This window comes from Onychomys torridus, chromosome 8, assembly GCF_903995425.1.
Source record: "Onychomys torridus chromosome 8, mOncTor1.1, whole genome shotgun sequence".
In the NCBI taxonomy this organism is placed as follows: domain Eukaryota; kingdom Metazoa; phylum Chordata; class Mammalia; order Rodentia; family Cricetidae; genus Onychomys; species Onychomys torridus.
Genome location: NC_050450.1, coordinates 9,474,106 through 9,492,216, shown reverse-complemented (window position 1 = coordinate 9,492,216; position 18,111 = coordinate 9,474,106). Strand labels below are relative to the sequence as shown.

The following is an 18,111-nucleotide window of genomic DNA, read 5'->3' as shown; positions in this document are numbered from 1 at the left end:
TGTGTGAGGCAGTCCACCAGCCTCTCCGGGACCTGCAGTGCAAGCTAGAGAATGCACCCCAGGCACCCCATCAGTCACCACTCCAAGCCCAGAGCACCCCCACTCTCCCCTCCAGCCAGGGCTCACAGGCCTCAGATCTGCCCTCACCCACTACCCCCTGCTCTTCACCTCTAAGTAGGCAACTGAGGAAATTTAGAGCAAGCCTCGGCTAAGCGCAGTGTGGTGGTACATGCCATCCCTGCCAAAGCCTCACACCGAGGACATGGATGAGGAGATGGGTAAGGGACATCACCAAGCCTGATGTCTGCAAACATCTCTGCAGCCAGAGCCCAAAGGGGCACGGGGGCGTGTCCTGCACCCTTCTAGGCTCATTGGCAAGGCCTTGGCTCTGCTCTGGTGGCAGGCTCACCTCTAGAAGTAATTGCGGAGTGCTGGTCCCGAATCGTTCTTGAAGGTCTGGCTGACGTGCAACAATCTCTTGTTGCCGCTCTCAGCCCACCACTCCCATAGCTGGCCTCCAGCAGCCAGCAGAGGTGGTCCAGGCCTTGTGTGTGCTGTAGCTGGACCTGGGGACACACCAATAGTGAGATCCCTGAGGAGGCTTGCCATGCAGCCCAGGGCCCTACTGCCCTTTCCCAAGATTCCAGCTTGCTTTTCTGCAAAGGCACAGGAAGCAGAGGGGGCACTGCACACAAGATTGTTTCTTGATGCTAGGGATATGCCCCAAGATGTGTGTGTGTGTGTGTGTGTGTGTGTGTGTGTGTGAGTGTAGAGGTCAGAAGACAATATCAGATGCCATTCTTCAGGTGCTAGCTGCCTTTTTTGTTTGTTTGTTTGTTTGGTGTTTTTGTTTGTTTGTTTTTTGAGACAGGGTCTTACTATATAGGCCTGGTTGTCCTGAAACTCACTATGTAGAGGAGGCTGGCCTGAAACTAATAGATGCATCTGAGTGCTGGGATTAAAGATATAAAGTTCCACACCCAGCCTCACCTTGTTTTGACACAGGTCTCCTACCGAATCTGGATTTACCAAATACATTTGACTGGCTTGCCTCCCTAGGACTGGTATATAACTTTACAATTTTTTTATTATTTTAAAAATTAATATTTTATGTGTATGAATGTCTTGCCTGCATGTATGCACATGCACCATTCATGTGCCTGATGCCCATGCAGCCCAGAAGAGGGTATAACTAGAGTTACAGATGGTTGTGAGCCACCATGGGGGTGCTGGGAACCAAACCAGGGTCTTCTTCAAAAATGATGAGTTGTTGGGTGTGCATACCTTTAGTCCCAGCACTCTGGAGGTAATGGTAGGAGGATCTCTGTGAGTTTGAGGCCAGCCTGGTCTACATAGAGAGTTCCAGAACAGCCAGGGCTACGCAGAGAGACCATGTCTCGAAAGGAAGAAAAGAAGAAAGGGAGGAAGGAAGGGAGGGAGGGAGGGAAGGAAGGAAGGAGGGAGGGAGGGAGGGAGGGAAAGGAAGGAAGAAATTACAGCCAGGCAGTGCTGTGGGATGTTCTGTATGTCAAGTGTGTTGATCTGATTGGTTAAAATAAATAAAGTGCTGATTGGCCAGTAGCCAGGCAGGAATGATAGGGTAGGTGGGACAAGGAGGAGGAGAATTCTGGAAAGTGAATGCTGGGGGAGGGATATACTGTCAGCTGTTGCCATGACAAGAAAGAGATATGGTATTGGTAAGCCACGAGCCATGTGGCAAAGTATAGATTAATAGAAATGGGCTAAATATAAGAGTAAGAGCTAGATAATGGTAGACCTGAGCTAATGGCCAAACAGTTTAAATAATATAAATATCTGTGTGTTTATTTTACAAGTGGGTTGTTGGACTAACAGGGCTTGGTGGCACCTGGAGAGAAGCTCTCCAACTACAAATGGCGCCCAACGTGGGGCAAGAGTTTCCACCTAAAACCTGACAAAAAAGATTCTAAAACAGAGCTAAAAACAGCTTCCTAGTTGTCTCTCTCAAGTTAGCAGCAGCCTGCTGGTTTGAGCTACTATGGCAGATTCCTGGTGTGTGCATCTGACCTGCAATGTGGCGGGAATGAAGAATCTACAAGTGACACTTTACTCTGCTGTGTGGTAGATTTAGCCTTTGCTAGTTAAAAAAAAAAAAAAATGTTTCTGGGCTATGCACTGCTTTGATAGAACTGCTTCTGATAGTTGATGGTACACATGGCTCCAGACCCAGAGCTGGCAGTGAACTGTACCACCGCCACTTTGAGAAGCTGAGGTGGGCGGAGCCAGCAGCCACAGTGGCGTATCAGTCTTACAAAGATGGATATTACACAGAGAATCTGGTTTATGTTGTCTTTGGGATTTTTAACTACAGAAAAAGATTTGATTGTAAAAGCTGTTGAGTTAAACAAATATGTAAATTTTAAAGGTACCTTGACTTCAAAATTTGGATATAAGGATATGTTGCTTTGGAAAAGAGTCTCTGCTTTTGTTTCCACAGAAAGCCAGAGCCTGTGGATTTGTTCCAGATTAAGATACATCAGGTTTGATCAGCCAAGACCACCTGAAAGGTCTCTGATGACACCATGGCCCAGATGATCCAACATTCAGAATGGTTTCAAGGCAACTGGCTCAGAGGTTTACCCTCATGGACTACTCCATAATCCTAAAATTTTCTTTGTGTCCCCATAAGATACAGCGCCCCCTCCAGCAGGAAGTAGTAAGAAAAACTACGCCGAAATTCCCAAATATATCAAGCTGACTTTGGAGATGGAATTGGCTCATTCCTTCTCTAAACCCAGACATATTGGTTTTTTTTGTTTTTTTTTTTTAAAAAAAGGTTAAGAGATTTTTGTGTCCCAAATCAGAAGAGCCTGGTGTGGGACAGAAAAAAAAAAACCAATATTTTTATTTAAAGCAGGTTGATTATAAATGCGATCTCTTTCTAAAGAAGAAGAGGGGATATGATATAGATATAATAGGATGAAAGGGTAGATTAATGAACTTACTTCTAAAGAGCAACAACTTGTTTAAAATGTTTTACATAGGTATAGATTTTAGTCTATTGATACAAACTTAAAGTTAATTTTGTTATACTGTATGTATATTTCAACTCGTGTTTAAGGTATTATATTTGTATAGTTCATTTTAAATTGTAATGGATAATTAAAAATAGATTAATAATTAGTCATCTATGATAATCATACTCATAGCCATGTTAGTTAAGTCTTCTAGGTATACATAGAGATATTTCAGATAGATAGGTAATCTTCAAATACTTCAAAGACCTACAGAATAGGGCATTTAAAATATTTTTAAAATTTATACTTTCTGGACAGTGACACATGTCTGCTCCTGGCAACACCGATTTACTTCAGAGAGGAGGATGGGCATTGAACACACTTCATGTGGAGTTTATCTTCACCTTGGCAAAAATAGCCATTTGGGCAAGAAACTGTTCTTGCCTGGACTGCTTGATCAACTAGACATGCAGAACCCATAGAAAGGTGACCACTAAACTTTGCTTGACAAAATGATTCTTCAGGTTCCTGCTTCACAGAGGAAACTGCCACACATTCTACAGGACACTGAGAGAAGTGACCAAGAGACTCTAGCCCTGTGGGCTGAAGACAAATGCCCCAACTTTACAAAGGAACATTAGGTGACTGTCCAGGCTGCCAGCTGTCTCTGTCTACCCTGCAAGACTCCCGAAAGTTGCTTGCATCCTTCTCCTGTTTCTCAGGTAATATTATATCCTTCTGAGGTCTTTGATGTGGTTGAAGACTAGATAGTTATAATTTCCTCAGTTATGATAAAAGATAAGTTAGATATAAAACCTTAGACTCACAAATGTAAGATAGATAGGATATCTTCTTTAATATTGTAACTGTAATTCTTGCTTGAGAATTGTTTTGTTATCTGAAATTTTACTATATAAAAGTTAAAACCTTGCTTTTTGAAAAAAAAGAAAAGGGGAAGTGCTGTGGGATGTTCTGTATGTCAAGTGTGTTGATCTGATTGGTTAAAATAAATAAAGTGCTGATTGGCCAGTAGCCAGGCAGTAAGGATAGGGTAGGCAGGACAAGGAGGAGGAGAATTCTGGAAAGTGAATGCTGGGGGAGGGATATACTGTCAGCTGCCGCCATGACAAGAAAGAGATAAGGTACTGGTAAGCCACAAGCCACGTGGCAAAGTATAGATTAATAGAAATGGGGTAAATATAAGAGTAAGATGTAGACAATGGTAGACCTGAGCTAATGGCCAAACAGTTTAAATAATATAAATGTCTGTGTGTTTATTTTACAAGTGGGTTGTTGGACTAACAGGGCTTGGTGGCACCTGGAGAGAAGCTCTCCAACTACAAGGCAGTGGTGGTGCATGCCTTTAATTCCAGCATTCCAGAGGCAGAGGCAGGCAGATCTTGGTGAGTTCAAGGCCAGCCTGGTAATAGAGTGAGTTCCAGGACTACATGTCTTGGAAGGAAGGAAGGAAGGAAGGAAGGAAGGAAGGAAGGAAGGAAGGAAGGAAAAGAAAGAGCAGCAAGTGCTCCTAAGTGCTGAGCCATCTCTCCAGCTCTAATGCCTGCCTTTTTTATGTGAATTCTTGGGATCAAACTAAGGTTCTTCAACTTTCTTTTTTTCAAGACAGAGTTATGCTTCTGTGACGAGCACTTTACTAACCAAGCCATCTCACACAATGCACTGCTCCTGGGGAACAGGTGAGGCTGGGTATACTGCTAGACACCAGGTCCCCGGGAATAAACAAGCCTGAAGTCATGAGCCCCACACCCTCACCAGAGCAACGGGGCAACCGTCAGTGGGAGAAGACAGCTTTAAGAAGATAAGGCAGATCTCATCTATTTTCTCCTTCACTGGGCTATTTATGTGTCCCTCTTAGGGTCCTCCCTGCTAGCTAGCCTCCCTGGAGCTGTGTATTGCAGTCTGGTTATCCTTTGCCTTATCCACTTATGAGTGAGTACATCTGGATTAGTGAATATCCTGTCATCACAGAGCCTTCATCCAGTTACTGACAGAGGCGGATGCAGAAATCCACAGCCGGGCACCAGGCTGAGCTCTAGGAATCCAATCGATGAGAAAGAGGAGGGATGTTTGTGGGCAGGGGGTGTTGAGATCATAATGGGAAAATGTGCAGAGACAGCCAGCCAAACTAGTGGAAACACATAAACTGTGGACCAATAGCTGTGAAGCCCCCATAGGACTGAACTATGTATACTCAAGACAGGTGTTTAACTTGAATTGTTTGGGGGGCCTCCAGGCAGGGGATCAGGATCCTTCCCTGGTGCATAGGTGGGATTTTTGGAGCCCAGTGTCTAGGGTGAGACACCTTGCACAGCCTTGGTACAGGGGGAGGGGCTTGGACCTGCCTCAGCTGAGTGTGCCAGACTCTGCTGACGCCCTATGGGAGACCTTGACTTAGGAGAGGTGAAAATGGAGGGTAGGTTGTGGGGGAACACTAAGGGGTGGGAGGAGGGAAGAGGGGGGATCTGTGGTTGGTACATAAAGTGAATAGAAAATTTCTTAATAATAAAATAAAAACAAAAAAAGAAGGTAAGTCAGGTGCTGTGGGATGGTCTTTCTGTACTCTGTGAATATAAGTTGCTACCATATATTGGTTAATAAAGAAGCTGCTTTGATCTATGGCAAGACAGGAGACAGCCAGGCAGAAAATACAAGAGATACAGGGAGAAGAAGGTAGAATCAGGCAGATGCCAGCCTGCTGCCCGAGGAGCAACATGCTAGCAGACTGGTAACACTATGGCCATGTGGCAAAACATCAATTAATAGAAATGGGTTAATTTAAGATGTAATAGCTAGCTAGCAAGAAGCTTGAGCCATAGACCAAACAGTTTGTAATTAGTATTAAGCTTCTGAGTGATTATTTTATAAGCTGCTGTGGCTGGGTGGGACATAGGAAAACTTCGAATTACATCTGGTGTTCCAATATGGGGCTAAAATTTCAACATAAAACTTGGCAAAAGCTTAAAAAGGGATTACAGACCCACAAAAATGAGTCAAATGCAGCTTCTTGGTAGCTGTATTTTTCAGATATGCTCTGTTGCAAAGCTCCTTTAAGAGATGAATTCTTGGTTTGTGCTGGCTGCATGGAGGGCTCTTTTGAGAGGTCCTGCTACAGAGCACTTGAATGGGGTTTGTGGGCAATGTGCTGTAAGCTGCTTGGTTCTAGCCACTCAGTTTAGCAGTTTAAAAACTCTCCTGGTCAAAAACGGATTATAGATACATAATAAAACAGATTCAGATGGGGAAAAAAATCTCTAAAGGGGTTACATTGTGTTTTAAAACATATGTAGGCTTGAGAGAGAAAAAAAAAAAGGGCAGAGAAAGTCCTTAAAAAAGAAATAGAAGCCAAGCGGTGGTGGCACACGCCTGTAATCCCAGCACTCGGGAAGCAGAGGCAGGTGGATCTCTGTGAGTTCGAGGCCAGCCTGGTCTACAGAGCTAGTCCAGGACAGGCTCCAAAGCTACAGAGAAACCCTGCCCCAGAAAAAAAAAAAAAACCCAAAAATAAAAAATAAATAAAAAGAAAGAAAGAAATAGAGTAATTTTTAAAAAGCCATATAAAGATGGAAAATACACAGAGAGTCTGGATACTATTGGATACTATATATTATTATTGTGTCTTTGAGATTTTTCACTGCAGAGAGACATTTGATTGTGGGGGCTGCTAAATTAAACCAATATACATATTTTAAAGGTATCTTGACTTCAAAATTTGGGTCTAAGGATACATTGTTTTGGAAAAGAGGTTCTGCTTTTGTTTCCACAGAAGATGAGAAGCTGTGGATTCCTTTCACATTAATATGGTTCCATCAAGGAAGACCCCTAAGAGGTCTCCAAATGATCCAACACCCAGAACAGCTTCACAGAGTACTATAGTCAGGACTTGACCATAATTCAGATTTCCTCAGGATCCCCAGAAGATTGCCAGTGCTCTCAACCAGCAGGAAGTAGTATAAAAAGCTATGCCCAAATTCCCAAAATATTGTTTATAAATGTTCATTTTTATTTACAGGGGATTGATTAAAAATTCAATCTCTTTCTGAGGAAAAAAGGGGGTATGACATAGAATTGATAAAAAGATAGATTATTGAATCTACTTTGATCTAAAAAACAACTATTAATATCAAAATATTTTTCATTGACATGGATTTTGTTTATTGATACAAATTTAAGGTCAATTTTGTCATACTGTCTGTATATTTCTACTCTTGTTGGGGTTGGGGATTTAGCTCAGTGGTAGAGTGCTTGCCTAGCAAGCACAAGGCCCTGGGTTCGACCCTCAGCTCTGGAGAAAAAAATTTAAAAAATAAATAAAATTGTAGTGTACAATTAAGAAATATAGATTAATAATCAGTCATCTATGATATTCAAACTTATAGTCATGTTAGTTGTTTTCTAGGTATAAAAAGATATATTTTAATTAGGTAGATAATCTTCAAAGACATACAGAATATGCCATTTAAAATGTTTTAAAAACTCAGACTTTTCTGAACAATGAGACATGTCTGCTCCTGGCAGCACCAATTACTTCAAAAAGGATAATGGGCATCAAAGAAACTCATTATGGAGTTTGCTTATAATATGGAAAAGGCTAGGCATTTGAGCAAGAAACTGCTCTTGCCTAGACTACTTGACAGTATGTTGTGAGAACTGGACATGCAGGACCCATAAGAAAATGACCACTGAACTTTTCCAAAACAAGGCAGGATGGTCCTTCAGGTTCCTGCTTCACAGAAGAAACTGCCAGACATTCTGCAGGACACAGAGAAAAGTGACGATAAATTTTGCCAAAATAGGTGGAATAGTACTTTAAATTTCCTGCTTCACTGAAAAGTCTGCCAGATACTCTAGACCTATAGGCTGAAGATGGATAACCCAACATTACAAAAGAACTTTGGGTGACTGTCCAGACAGCCAGATGTCTCTGTCATTTCTAGAATTATGGAAGTTACTTGCAATGCACTTCCTGTTTACACACAATTTTATATCCTTCTGGGGTCTTTGATGGAGTTGAAGACTAGATAGTTATAATTACAGTTTTCCTTAGTCATAATAAAAGATACATTAGATATAAAACTTTAGACTCACAAAAATAGGATAGATGATAGAATATTTTCTTTAATTTTTCCAAATACAAATGGACTAGATATTGTAACTGTAATTCTTGCTTGATAACTACTTTGTTATGTGTAATTTTACTATGTTAAAATGAAAACCTTCCTTTTTGATTAGATAAAAAAGGGGAAGTTCTGTGGGATGGTCTTTTTATACTCTGTGGATATATGTTGCTACCATTGGTTAATAAAGAAGCTGCTTTGTCCTATGGCAAGACAAGAGACAGCCAGGTAGGAAATCCAAGAGATACAGGGAGAAGAAGGCAGGTCAGAGGAGCCGCTACAAGCTGCCACCTGAGAAGCAAGATGTAATGGAATGCAGGTAAAGCCACAAGACACATGATGATACATAGATTAATAGAAATGGGTTAATTTAAGATGAGTGAGCTAGTTAGTAATAAGTCTGGGCCATAGACTAAACAGCTTGTGATTAATATAAGCCTCTGTGTGTTTATTTGGGATGGAATGGCTACCAGACACAGGAAAATGTCTACAGGCAGGGCTGGAGAAATGGTGGTTAGGAGTGCTTGCTGCTCGATTCTAAGGACCAGAATCCTAGCACCCTCATCAGGTAACTCACTAAAACCTGTAATTCTAGCTCCGAGAGAACTGACGCCCTCTGCTGGGGCCCTTGAGCATCTGCAAACACACGTGTACACACACAGTCACATTTTAACAAAACAGAAAGTAGCAGTCTGGGGACAGCTCAGCAGTTAAGAGCAAGCACTTGCTCTCTCCAGTGGACCCTAGTTCAGTTCCCTGCACCCAAATCTGGTGGTTCATACCAACCGTAGTTCCAGAGGATCTGAAACCCCCTTCTGGCCCATGCAGGTACTACACTCACATGCACAAACCCACACAAGGGTACACATAATTAAAAATGGGGGCTGAAGAGCTGGCTTATCGGTTAAAAGCACTGACTTCCCTTCCACAGGACCCATGTTTGATTCCCAGGAAATTCAATGCACTTTTCTGGCTTCCATGGGCACTACATGCATGAGGTATACAGACATACATGTAGACAAAACACCTACACATATAAAAAAATAAAGGTTAAAAATTTTAATAAAAGTATCAAGGTGGTGGTGCATGCTTTTAATCCCAGCACTTGGGAAGCAGAGACAAGAGGATCTCTTTGAGTTCGAGGCCAGCCTGGTCTACAGAGTGAGTTCCAGGACAGCCAGGGCTACATGGAGAAACCCTGTCTTGAAGAGAGAAAAAAAAAAGCAAAAGACAACAACAACAACAACAAAAAAAAAAACCCTCTCTTAAAAAATAAAAAAAGAAGAAGAAAATAAATTAATAAAGATGATCTAGCAATGTGGTTCAGTGGAAAAGCACTTACCCAGCATGTATGAGGCCTGGGTTCAATCCCCAGACAAACAAATAACCCCCCACCAGACAATAAAGGCAACACCCCCATCCCCCTTTTATTTGCCCTTCTAGCTACTCTGCTAACCTTCTGTGACCCCTCTCCCCCTCTCTCCTGCCCAGGACCTTAGTACTTACCACCCCCTCTGCCCAGAACATCTTCTATGGGATAAAATGACCTTAGGTTTTAATTTTCAGTGGAGGCATTGCTTGACCAGAGAAACCTTCCCACCAGCTCCATCACAGACAAGCTTGCCTATGTTCAGCTCTCCCACCCCATTCAGGCAAATATGCTTTCCTTGATTTTAGTTTTCTCTGGTACTTTACCTATGCCAATCAACAAGGTGCAAAGATCGATGCTATTTCCCCGGACTGTGCTCCAGGCTGGGTGTACAGTAGGTATTTAATAAAAGCAACCCAGAAAAGAGCCTAGAGCTGTTCCACCCATCCAAGAATGAAGGCAGGCTTTGAAATACTTAATTGACTGATGATAGGTAACTGTGTGCAGAGGAACTCATGGGCCAGCTCAAACTCACAGGTGTCCTTGGGGCCATTCCCCAGCCTCAGCCTCTGGTGGGTACTGCACTCATGGGCACCATGACTTGTCTGACCTGTGCGGGTCAGCCCAGAGCCCTGCCTCCTTCTGCCCAACATTTCTGCCAAGCTCCAAGGAGAGGTGAGTTCCAGCCTGACTAAGCAAGTACACCACCAGTCCACCTCCACCCCCATTCTGCTTTTGGAGACAAAAGCACTAAGTTGGTCACTGACTGGTTTGTGGCTGAGGACAATCTCAGACTGCTGGTTCTCCTGCCTCCACCTCCTAAGTGCTCAGATTACAGGCCTGTGACACCATGCATGGTGTATTAAATACTAGGGATGGAACACAGCTAGGCAAGCACTCTACCAGTTAGATCCCTAGCCTCTTAATGCAGCTTTCAAAGGGACAGGTGAACAACCCTCCAACGCACACTGGGTTGTCTGTATTTAACAGCTATGTCTGATGGGGTAGGGTCAACAGAACAGCAGCAGCATGGTGAAGGTGGCATCTTAGCCCCCAGGTCACAGTGCAGGGCACATTCCCGTCTTCACCCCAGTACCATACCCAGGAGGTCGTACTTGATCCTCGGGGTGCTGCTTCCCACAGGGCCATGCTGCTCCAGCAGGCCCTGTATGTGGAGTTCTACCACACCTGGAACCTGCAGCTAGATGCTCAAGATGGCCAACTGCAGCCCGGCCTCTGCCTTCTTCTCCAGCAACACTGTGGGACAGTAGGCAACAGGCATGGGTAGCTGTTCCCCAGCACACTTCCTACCTTGGGGGCTCAGAGACCCCACCCCTGCCTCTCCTGTGCCTCCAGAGCATTGACAGTAAGGCACAGACAGTGTGAGCCCCACCATCTGGGGCAACGGTGTCACCTCCGCAGGTCACAGCCTGCTAAGTGGAATGAAAACAACATAAGTGGGACAGGAGAGGAGAGTGGTACATTCCAGGTGACTGGGCATATCTGACTTTCTAGAACTTTCAGATCTGTAAGTCTGCCGAAGTGCACAGAGCTAAGCCATACTATGGGACCCCAAAATGCCTACACTAGGCAATCTGCAGCCACTGCCCCAAGTTCCTCCAGCCCAGGCCACAGGAATCTTCCAGAACAGCACAAGGAGCATTGTCAATGGTTAAGCTGACTCTAGCACCAGGGCCAGCACCACTCATCAGACCTGGCTGGACTGTGTTCAGACAGAACCCTGGGGCTGGGGACTTAGCTCAGTTGGTTGGGTGCCTACCTAGCATTCAGCCCTGGGTGTGATTCTTCACACTGAAACCTGAGTGTGGTGGTGCACATCTGTAATCCCAGCACTTGGGAGATAGAGACAGGAGGCTCAGAAGTTCAAGGTCCTCCTCAGCTACCCAGTGAATCTGCAGCTGGCCTGGGCTACAACAAACTATCACAAAACAAAACCTACATGATGTGTGTTCTAAGTCCAGATGCTAAATGTGCTTCCCACAGAGGGTTACAGTCAAAACAGTCCTAAAGCTGTTGTCTCAGAAAGCTGCTAATTTAGGGTACCTGGGGTGGGCTAAGGGGAAGGGAGGTAAGTAGGCAAGTGGGTGGGAACACACAGGAGCCAGTACCCCTAGATGGGCATCAGTGTGAAGGAGGCGTAGTTGGTAGGGGTTACACAGGAACACTGGGCCGTCCATCCCCAACCTGACCACAGAACAAGGGTGCTGGCTACTACCTGTTAAGTGAGCCTGGTCATTCAGCATGCACCTCAGAGATGCAGCGATGGACAGCCTGCTGCCTGACTGCCACGTGATGCTCCTGTCAAGGACTATAGGTCTGCCCACTGTCACCAACTTTGCCTCCACCTGGGCCTCAAACTGCTGGGTCTTGTTGCCTGACTCTAGCTGCAGGTCACTCTGGCCCTGAAACAGTCCCAGCATCACCTGGGGATAGCATGCCTAGCAATCCTGGCTCCGATCCTGTGAGCTCAGACCAGATGGGGGTGGGAGGGAGCTTAATTGAAGACTTTCTGCTTTGACTTTGGCCTCATTTTTTAAGACAGGGTCTCAGGTAGCCCAGGCTGGCCTCAAACTCTCTATGTACCTGAGGATGGCCTTGAACCTCTGAGTGCTGGGACTACAGGTGTGTGCCACCATGCCAGTGTATGTGGTCTGGGGATCAATCCCAGGGCTTGTCCCATAGCAGGCAAGCACGCCACACCTGAGCCACATCCCCAGACCTCGGCCTAGGTTTTAAAACCCTGAATTGTTCAAAGTAGGTTCCCTAGTCCATAGTCAGGGGAAGCAGGAGGGACTCCCCTGCCCTGCCCCACCTTACCTCATTAGAGGACAGGGCAGCTGCCCTGGCAGTGCCTAGAATCTTGTACCTCTGCGATCTCTGGCCACCCTGGCCTCTGTCCCAGTCTTGAAGCCTGGGTCCCTATAGTGTCCTCCTCCTGACTCCATTCTGGCCTCTTTAAGAAGGACTCTGCACAAGGACAACGTGGCAGAAGCAGAGGCCACCCTTGAGGCTTGCTGGGGAACTACAGACAGCTGTACCCAGCGCTCTCAATGGCAGGTGCCCAGCTGGCAACCACATGGGCCTCTCTGCTAGACACTCGTAGCCAGTGGACATAGGAGCTGGGAAGCAGAGACAGATGTGCTGGTGCACATCTGCAGTACTGGAACTCAGTGGATAACAGGATTGTAAATGTGATAACATCCTGGGCTACAGAATAAGTTTGAGGAGAGATTGCTCAGTGGTTAGAAGACCTGAGTGGCTAACAACTGCCTGTCACTCTAGTTCCAGGGGATCCGATACCTTCTTCTGGTCCCCAAGCACACCAGACATGAACACTGTACATATACATACACTCAAGCATGTTTTTTGAAAAAGAAGAGGAGAGGGAGGAGGAGGAAGATGAAGGAGAGGAGGAAGTAGCAGCAGACAGGCATAGTGATACAGGCCTGTAGTCCCAGAAGCAGAGAGAGGAGGATCACAAATTCTAGGTTAGCCTGGGCTACACAATGAGACCTGTTTCACAAGACAAACAGATAAAGAGACAACAAGGTCTATACATGTGTGAGTATGTGTGCATGCAGTGAATACATGTGTGCGCATGTGTTCACACAAGCATACATCAAGCATCCCTTTTTACAAGAATGCATGCAGTCCATGCACTATGTGTCCCAGTGATGGCATCCTCGACTCTGCATCAGGGGCTGTGGGAGGCAGCACATCCCAGACCTGGCACCCACAGAAGGAGACTCCAGTCATAGTCCTTGCATCAAGGGACAGCCAGCTGGGTCTCTCCAGGCCAGTCACTACGTATGATCCCCAACATGTCACCCCCTACCAACTCAGCTAAACCCAGCACAGCTGCATGAATTCAGGAGCTTGCCTGCCTCAGTTTCCTCCTCTGCTGTGGGGCTTCCTGAAATCAGTGGAGTGGAGACCTGGGAGCTAGAGAACATGCTCTAGTGAGTTCCAGAGCTCCAGCTGCTGGGGCAGGTGTGAGAGCTCCAGAAGGCGCTCTGGGAGCACATGGGGCTTTCCCACGCTGGCACTGAAGGCTCAGACCCCAGGACTGAGAATGAGGAGTCTTCGCCTAGGCACCTGAGGCTTGGAGGAAGTCAACTTCCTGGAGTGGAGAGGGTGCAGGTCAGAGGTGGTGAAGAGGGTTTGGGTCAATGGCGAGGGGCACCTCATCTGGAAATGGGGTCTTTGTATCTGGTAGCATTAAAAGAGGTTATTAGCCTGAATCCAGTATGACAGGTGTCCCCTAAAAAGAGGCAATTTGAAATGACCTGTAGAGGGAAGACAGTTTGACAAAAAGGGAGAAGGCCATCTCTGGGCTGAGGAATTCTACAGTTAGAACCCGCAGGTCTGGGGACGCAGGCTCCCTCACAGCCTCCCCAGAAAAGCTGCTCACAGTCCCTACTGGTCTTCAGAGCTAATGACCAATACACTGTGTTAAGTCACCCAGTTCTGAGAACCTCAGCCTGACATCAGGAACCTGATGGCTGTTTAACTTGTTTTAATATCTTTCTGTACTCTGAACTTGTGAAAACTTCTATTATTCTTCTTTTAAAGATTTATTATCTGTTTACGTGCATGGATCTATTATGTGTATGTGTATGTGTATGTGCACATGCATATAGGTTCCCAAGAAGCCAAAAGAGGGTGTCAGATCCTATGAAACTGGAGTTATGGGCAGTTGTGAGTCACTGGATGTGGGTGCTGGACCTCTGAATTGTTTAGCTATCTCTAGCCCCCAAACTTTCTATTATTGACTCCACACATTTTTTCACATCAGTGTGGGGTGGGGGCTTTGTTGGACCAGGACACTGGCTGGGGCAGGGAGATCTGGGGATAGGGCTGATGCAGCTGTGCCAAGAATACAGAGCAAACCTTGATGTAATAGACATCCCTGTCATCAAGTACCAGCTCCAGCTGGCCCATGCGTGCACTCTTAAGAACCTCCATGTTACCTGGGGACAAGGCCAAGTTCAGAGGCTGGGGATCCACCTTCTAGCCCATTTTCTGTCCCCTGAGCCATCAAATGGACCAGCTCTTGCTCTGGAACCCAGGAGTGAATGTGTGGCAGGCACACTGCCCACATTGCAGCTGCCAAGGGGTCAGGTGACCAGGAGAGTGCTGTCCTCACATCCAGCTGAACTTTCTTTTTGGGGTGCAGCAGCTTGAGCCAATACTTCCTCTGGGGCACACTGTAGCTGATGTCCACCCCAATGTCCCTGGCCACGTCTGACTGGGGTGTACCCATGAAGAGGTGGCCTGTGCTTCTTCAGGGAGCCAGGTGTCCTTCTGCAAACACAATGAGGTTCCTGAGGAGAGAAGACCACCACTCCTGTTCTGAAACAGGGCCTCCTGTCCTTGCAGGAGCACGCCCATCAAGCGTTTCCCGGGCTCTGAACAGCGGCACGGGAGAGGCAGGTTTTAGGACAGCCTGGTGCAGTACTTTTGATTTTTCCCTCAGTGTTGGAGTCCAAGGCTTTGATGCATGCTAGGCAAATGCTCTCCCACTGAGCTACACCCAAGCTTCTCTGGGTCTTGATTGACAGGGCAAATGGCAAGGCGTACACAACTCCAGCATCCTATCAATGCTGTCTCATCCTAGACTAGCCCTGTTCGGTCCCTCCTCTTTCTCACACTTTGTTATGCACAGGGGACATCTGCAATCCCAGGACACAACCCTGTGTTCTGGAGTCAAACTCTACCATCTTTTGCTTGCTGCTACCAACCCTGCTCCTGAATCTGAGGGCGAGGGTTAGTGAAGCCAGGTTCAGGTTCTATCTTTCCTGGCCTTCTCTTGGCCCAAGGGACTTTGTTTAACAAACATCCTCTACCCCAAGCTACTGCACATGAAGCTCTGAGAAAAGCAGTTTTGACTTAAGCTGCTTCTAGAACCCAGAGCCAAGGCCAGGGTGTGGCTCAGAGGGACACTGCAGATCTTGCACGCATGCACAAGGCCTCAGCTCCTCCCCCTATACTGTAAACAAGTCAAATAAAATAGCAATCCTTGTTCACTTATTTGGCACTTCTTGTGAGGCTAGCCTGAAGCATGGGGAGTCCTAAGTATGCAAAGCTCCTGCCCCTGGGGCCTGACACCCCAGAGTTGGGGGCACACAACAACCAGACACAGAACCAGGTAAGAGAGTAGCCAGAAATCTTGGTCATGTGGGTACATGAATGGTCCTGGAAGGGATATGTGTTTAAAGTCAGGTGGTAGGAATAAGCTATCTTTGATGGCCTGTGAAGATGCCTGAGAGAATACAGAATATGAGGTTACCTGGCATTGTAAGAAAGAGTGTCTCAGGCACAGGAGAGAGCCAGTGCAAGGGTCTGGGCACAGGAATGTGCTTGACAGGCAAGAGAGTCAGCATGTGCAAAGGTCCTGCAGCAGCAGGGAGCCAGCTCAAAGCCTCAGAGTCCAAACCTGGGTCTTAGTGGCCAAATCCTTGGTGCTGATATGCATGGGGAGATCCACAAGCCAGCTGGGAAGGAAGGGGCCATTCCATACTGCCTACTTGGAAATGGAGGGTGTAGGCAGCTTCCAGCAGGTACAGCTGAAGTCCTGGGTCCTGCTTCTTCAGAATCAAATTTATGAACACAGGTGCCGAGAGCAGGGAAGGCTGGCCAGGCCACATTAGTACCCAGCTGCAAACCCCAGGCTTGGGACACTGCAAAGACAGTTGAGTGACAGCTGTGATTAGCAGAGAGAGCAGGGTATGAGCCCAGCCACCCATGTTAGCTTCCTTCTGAGAACGAGTGCTGTGTAGACATTAATCCTGAGAGACAGGACTGCATAGGCCAGGGCTCCTCAGCCTCAGCCTATGAAGCTATTGACACATGAAGCCCAGTAATCTTCTGAGAGTATCATATATATTACACAATGTTCTATAGCATTCCTGACCTTACCAATCAGATGCCAGGAACTACCTCCAATGCCAGTTATAGCAACCTGCAATTTCACTAGCCATTCCCTTAATGCTTCCTTTCAATCCAGGGGTGCTGTAGAGGGCAAAAACAAGAACACTAGAACCACTGATGCAGACTTCTATTATTTTTAATGATTTGTTTCTGTGTGTGTGTGTGTGTGTGTGTGTGTGTGTGTGTGTGTGTGTGTGTATGAACATGAGAATGCAGGTACCCAAAGAGTCCAGAAGAGGGCGTCTGCTCCCCCTGGAGGTACAGGCAGTTGTGAGCTTCCCACTGTGGGTGCTGGAGACCAAACTCCAGCTCTCTGCGACAGCATCAAGCGCTCTGAACCACAGAGCTATCTCTCCAGCCCCAGGATGATTCTTTTTGTGTGAGACAGGGTCTCATTGTGTAGCCCTGACTGTCCTGGAACTCACTCTGTAGACCAGGCTGGCCTCAAACTCAGAGATACCCGCCTTCCTCTGCCTCCTGAGTGCTGGGATTAAAGGCATTCACCACCACATCCAGCCCCTGAACCAATTTTTCTGTATAAAATTATTTTTTATTTTAAGCTACATAAATATCTTTCTCTGGAATGTACCAAAATGACTTGCTTATTGGGTTTATAGCTTGGGATAAAATAATAAACAAAATTTCATCTCTATTGTACAGATCTGTAATGTAAAAATGACTTATAGGCTGTATTTTTCAGAAAGCAAGTAACTGACAGTAACATGTGGAAGGAACTCTCCTGCTGAAGCCTGTGTGATGGAGTGGACAGTGCGACTGGAATGCCTCTGGGCTCTGGAGGGTGCCGAGCTTCCTCCACACACAACCACCAGGATCTGATCAATCTCCTCTAGTCTCATCTAGAATGGCTTGGCAAAGAAAGATTCAATACATCTTCTGGCAAAATGCTTTGATACAATTTGTGTTGATTTCAGAATAGGAGTCAAAATTTTGATCAACGGTGAGTTCAAGCTCCCTTTATAGCTTAATGAGGTTCCGTGGTAAAGAAAGCTAGGATGCTACTGGCGTTCTTCATGATGGCTGTGAGGCGCCTCCATTCCAGATCCAGAACTCTCTTCATGCTGTGCTCACTGCATCAGCATGATTCTGAAATGCTCTGCAAAGACGAGCATAGCCTCTAGCCCAGGCTTAATCAGTCAATGCACATCGATGGCCCTCCTTCCTCCGGTGTCATGCAAAGCCCTGGCATCCACATCAACCAAGCCTCGATTCCCACTCAAATCCTCACAATAGTCACCCTGGACAAGAGAAAACAACGCTGCGTTTTTTGTTTGTTGGTTTTTTTTTTTGTTGTTGTTGTTGTTGTTGTTTTGTTTTTCTGCAAGTCTAGATGTCTCCGAGACAGTATCTTTGGCCAGATCTTTTTCCAGACCTTCTCTGTAGACTCTTAATTTCTCTGGTTTCTTTTACAATGAGAGTTTTCACTTGCTCCAAGTCCCTTCACAGCCCACAGGTGTGCTGGAGTTTTAGCACACTGAGAGCCTCTTCCTCCAGGTGACCTGTGAGGGCTCCCCTCTGAGCTTCCTCTGGGTCTTGTTCCCAGAGGTGTGCTGTCTTGACCTGCATTGCTGAACTTTGGTTCTCTTGGTGGCAAGGTCAGTGATGATTATTCCTTCATCCACACCTTTAACTGTTTAAGCTT

At 46.1% G+C, this 18,111-nt stretch overlaps 1 protein-coding gene across 1 annotated transcript in view; it reads right to left on the bottom strand.

Moving 5' to 3' along the window:
• The window catches only part of LOC118588235, a 99,768-nt gene that overhangs the window by 44,282 nt on the left and 37,375 nt on the right, over positions 1-18,111 (bottom strand). Inside the window, 8 exon segments of the mRNA XM_036194444.1 lie at positions 1-43; positions 408-500; positions 503-566; positions 10,597-10,757; positions 11,737-11,923; positions 14,412-14,491; positions 14,610-14,803; positions 16,017-16,201. Of these exon segments, the coding sequence (XP_036050337.1) occupies positions 1-43; positions 408-500; positions 503-566; positions 10,597-10,757; positions 11,737-11,923; positions 14,412-14,491; positions 14,610-14,803; positions 16,017-16,201 (1,007 nt within the window).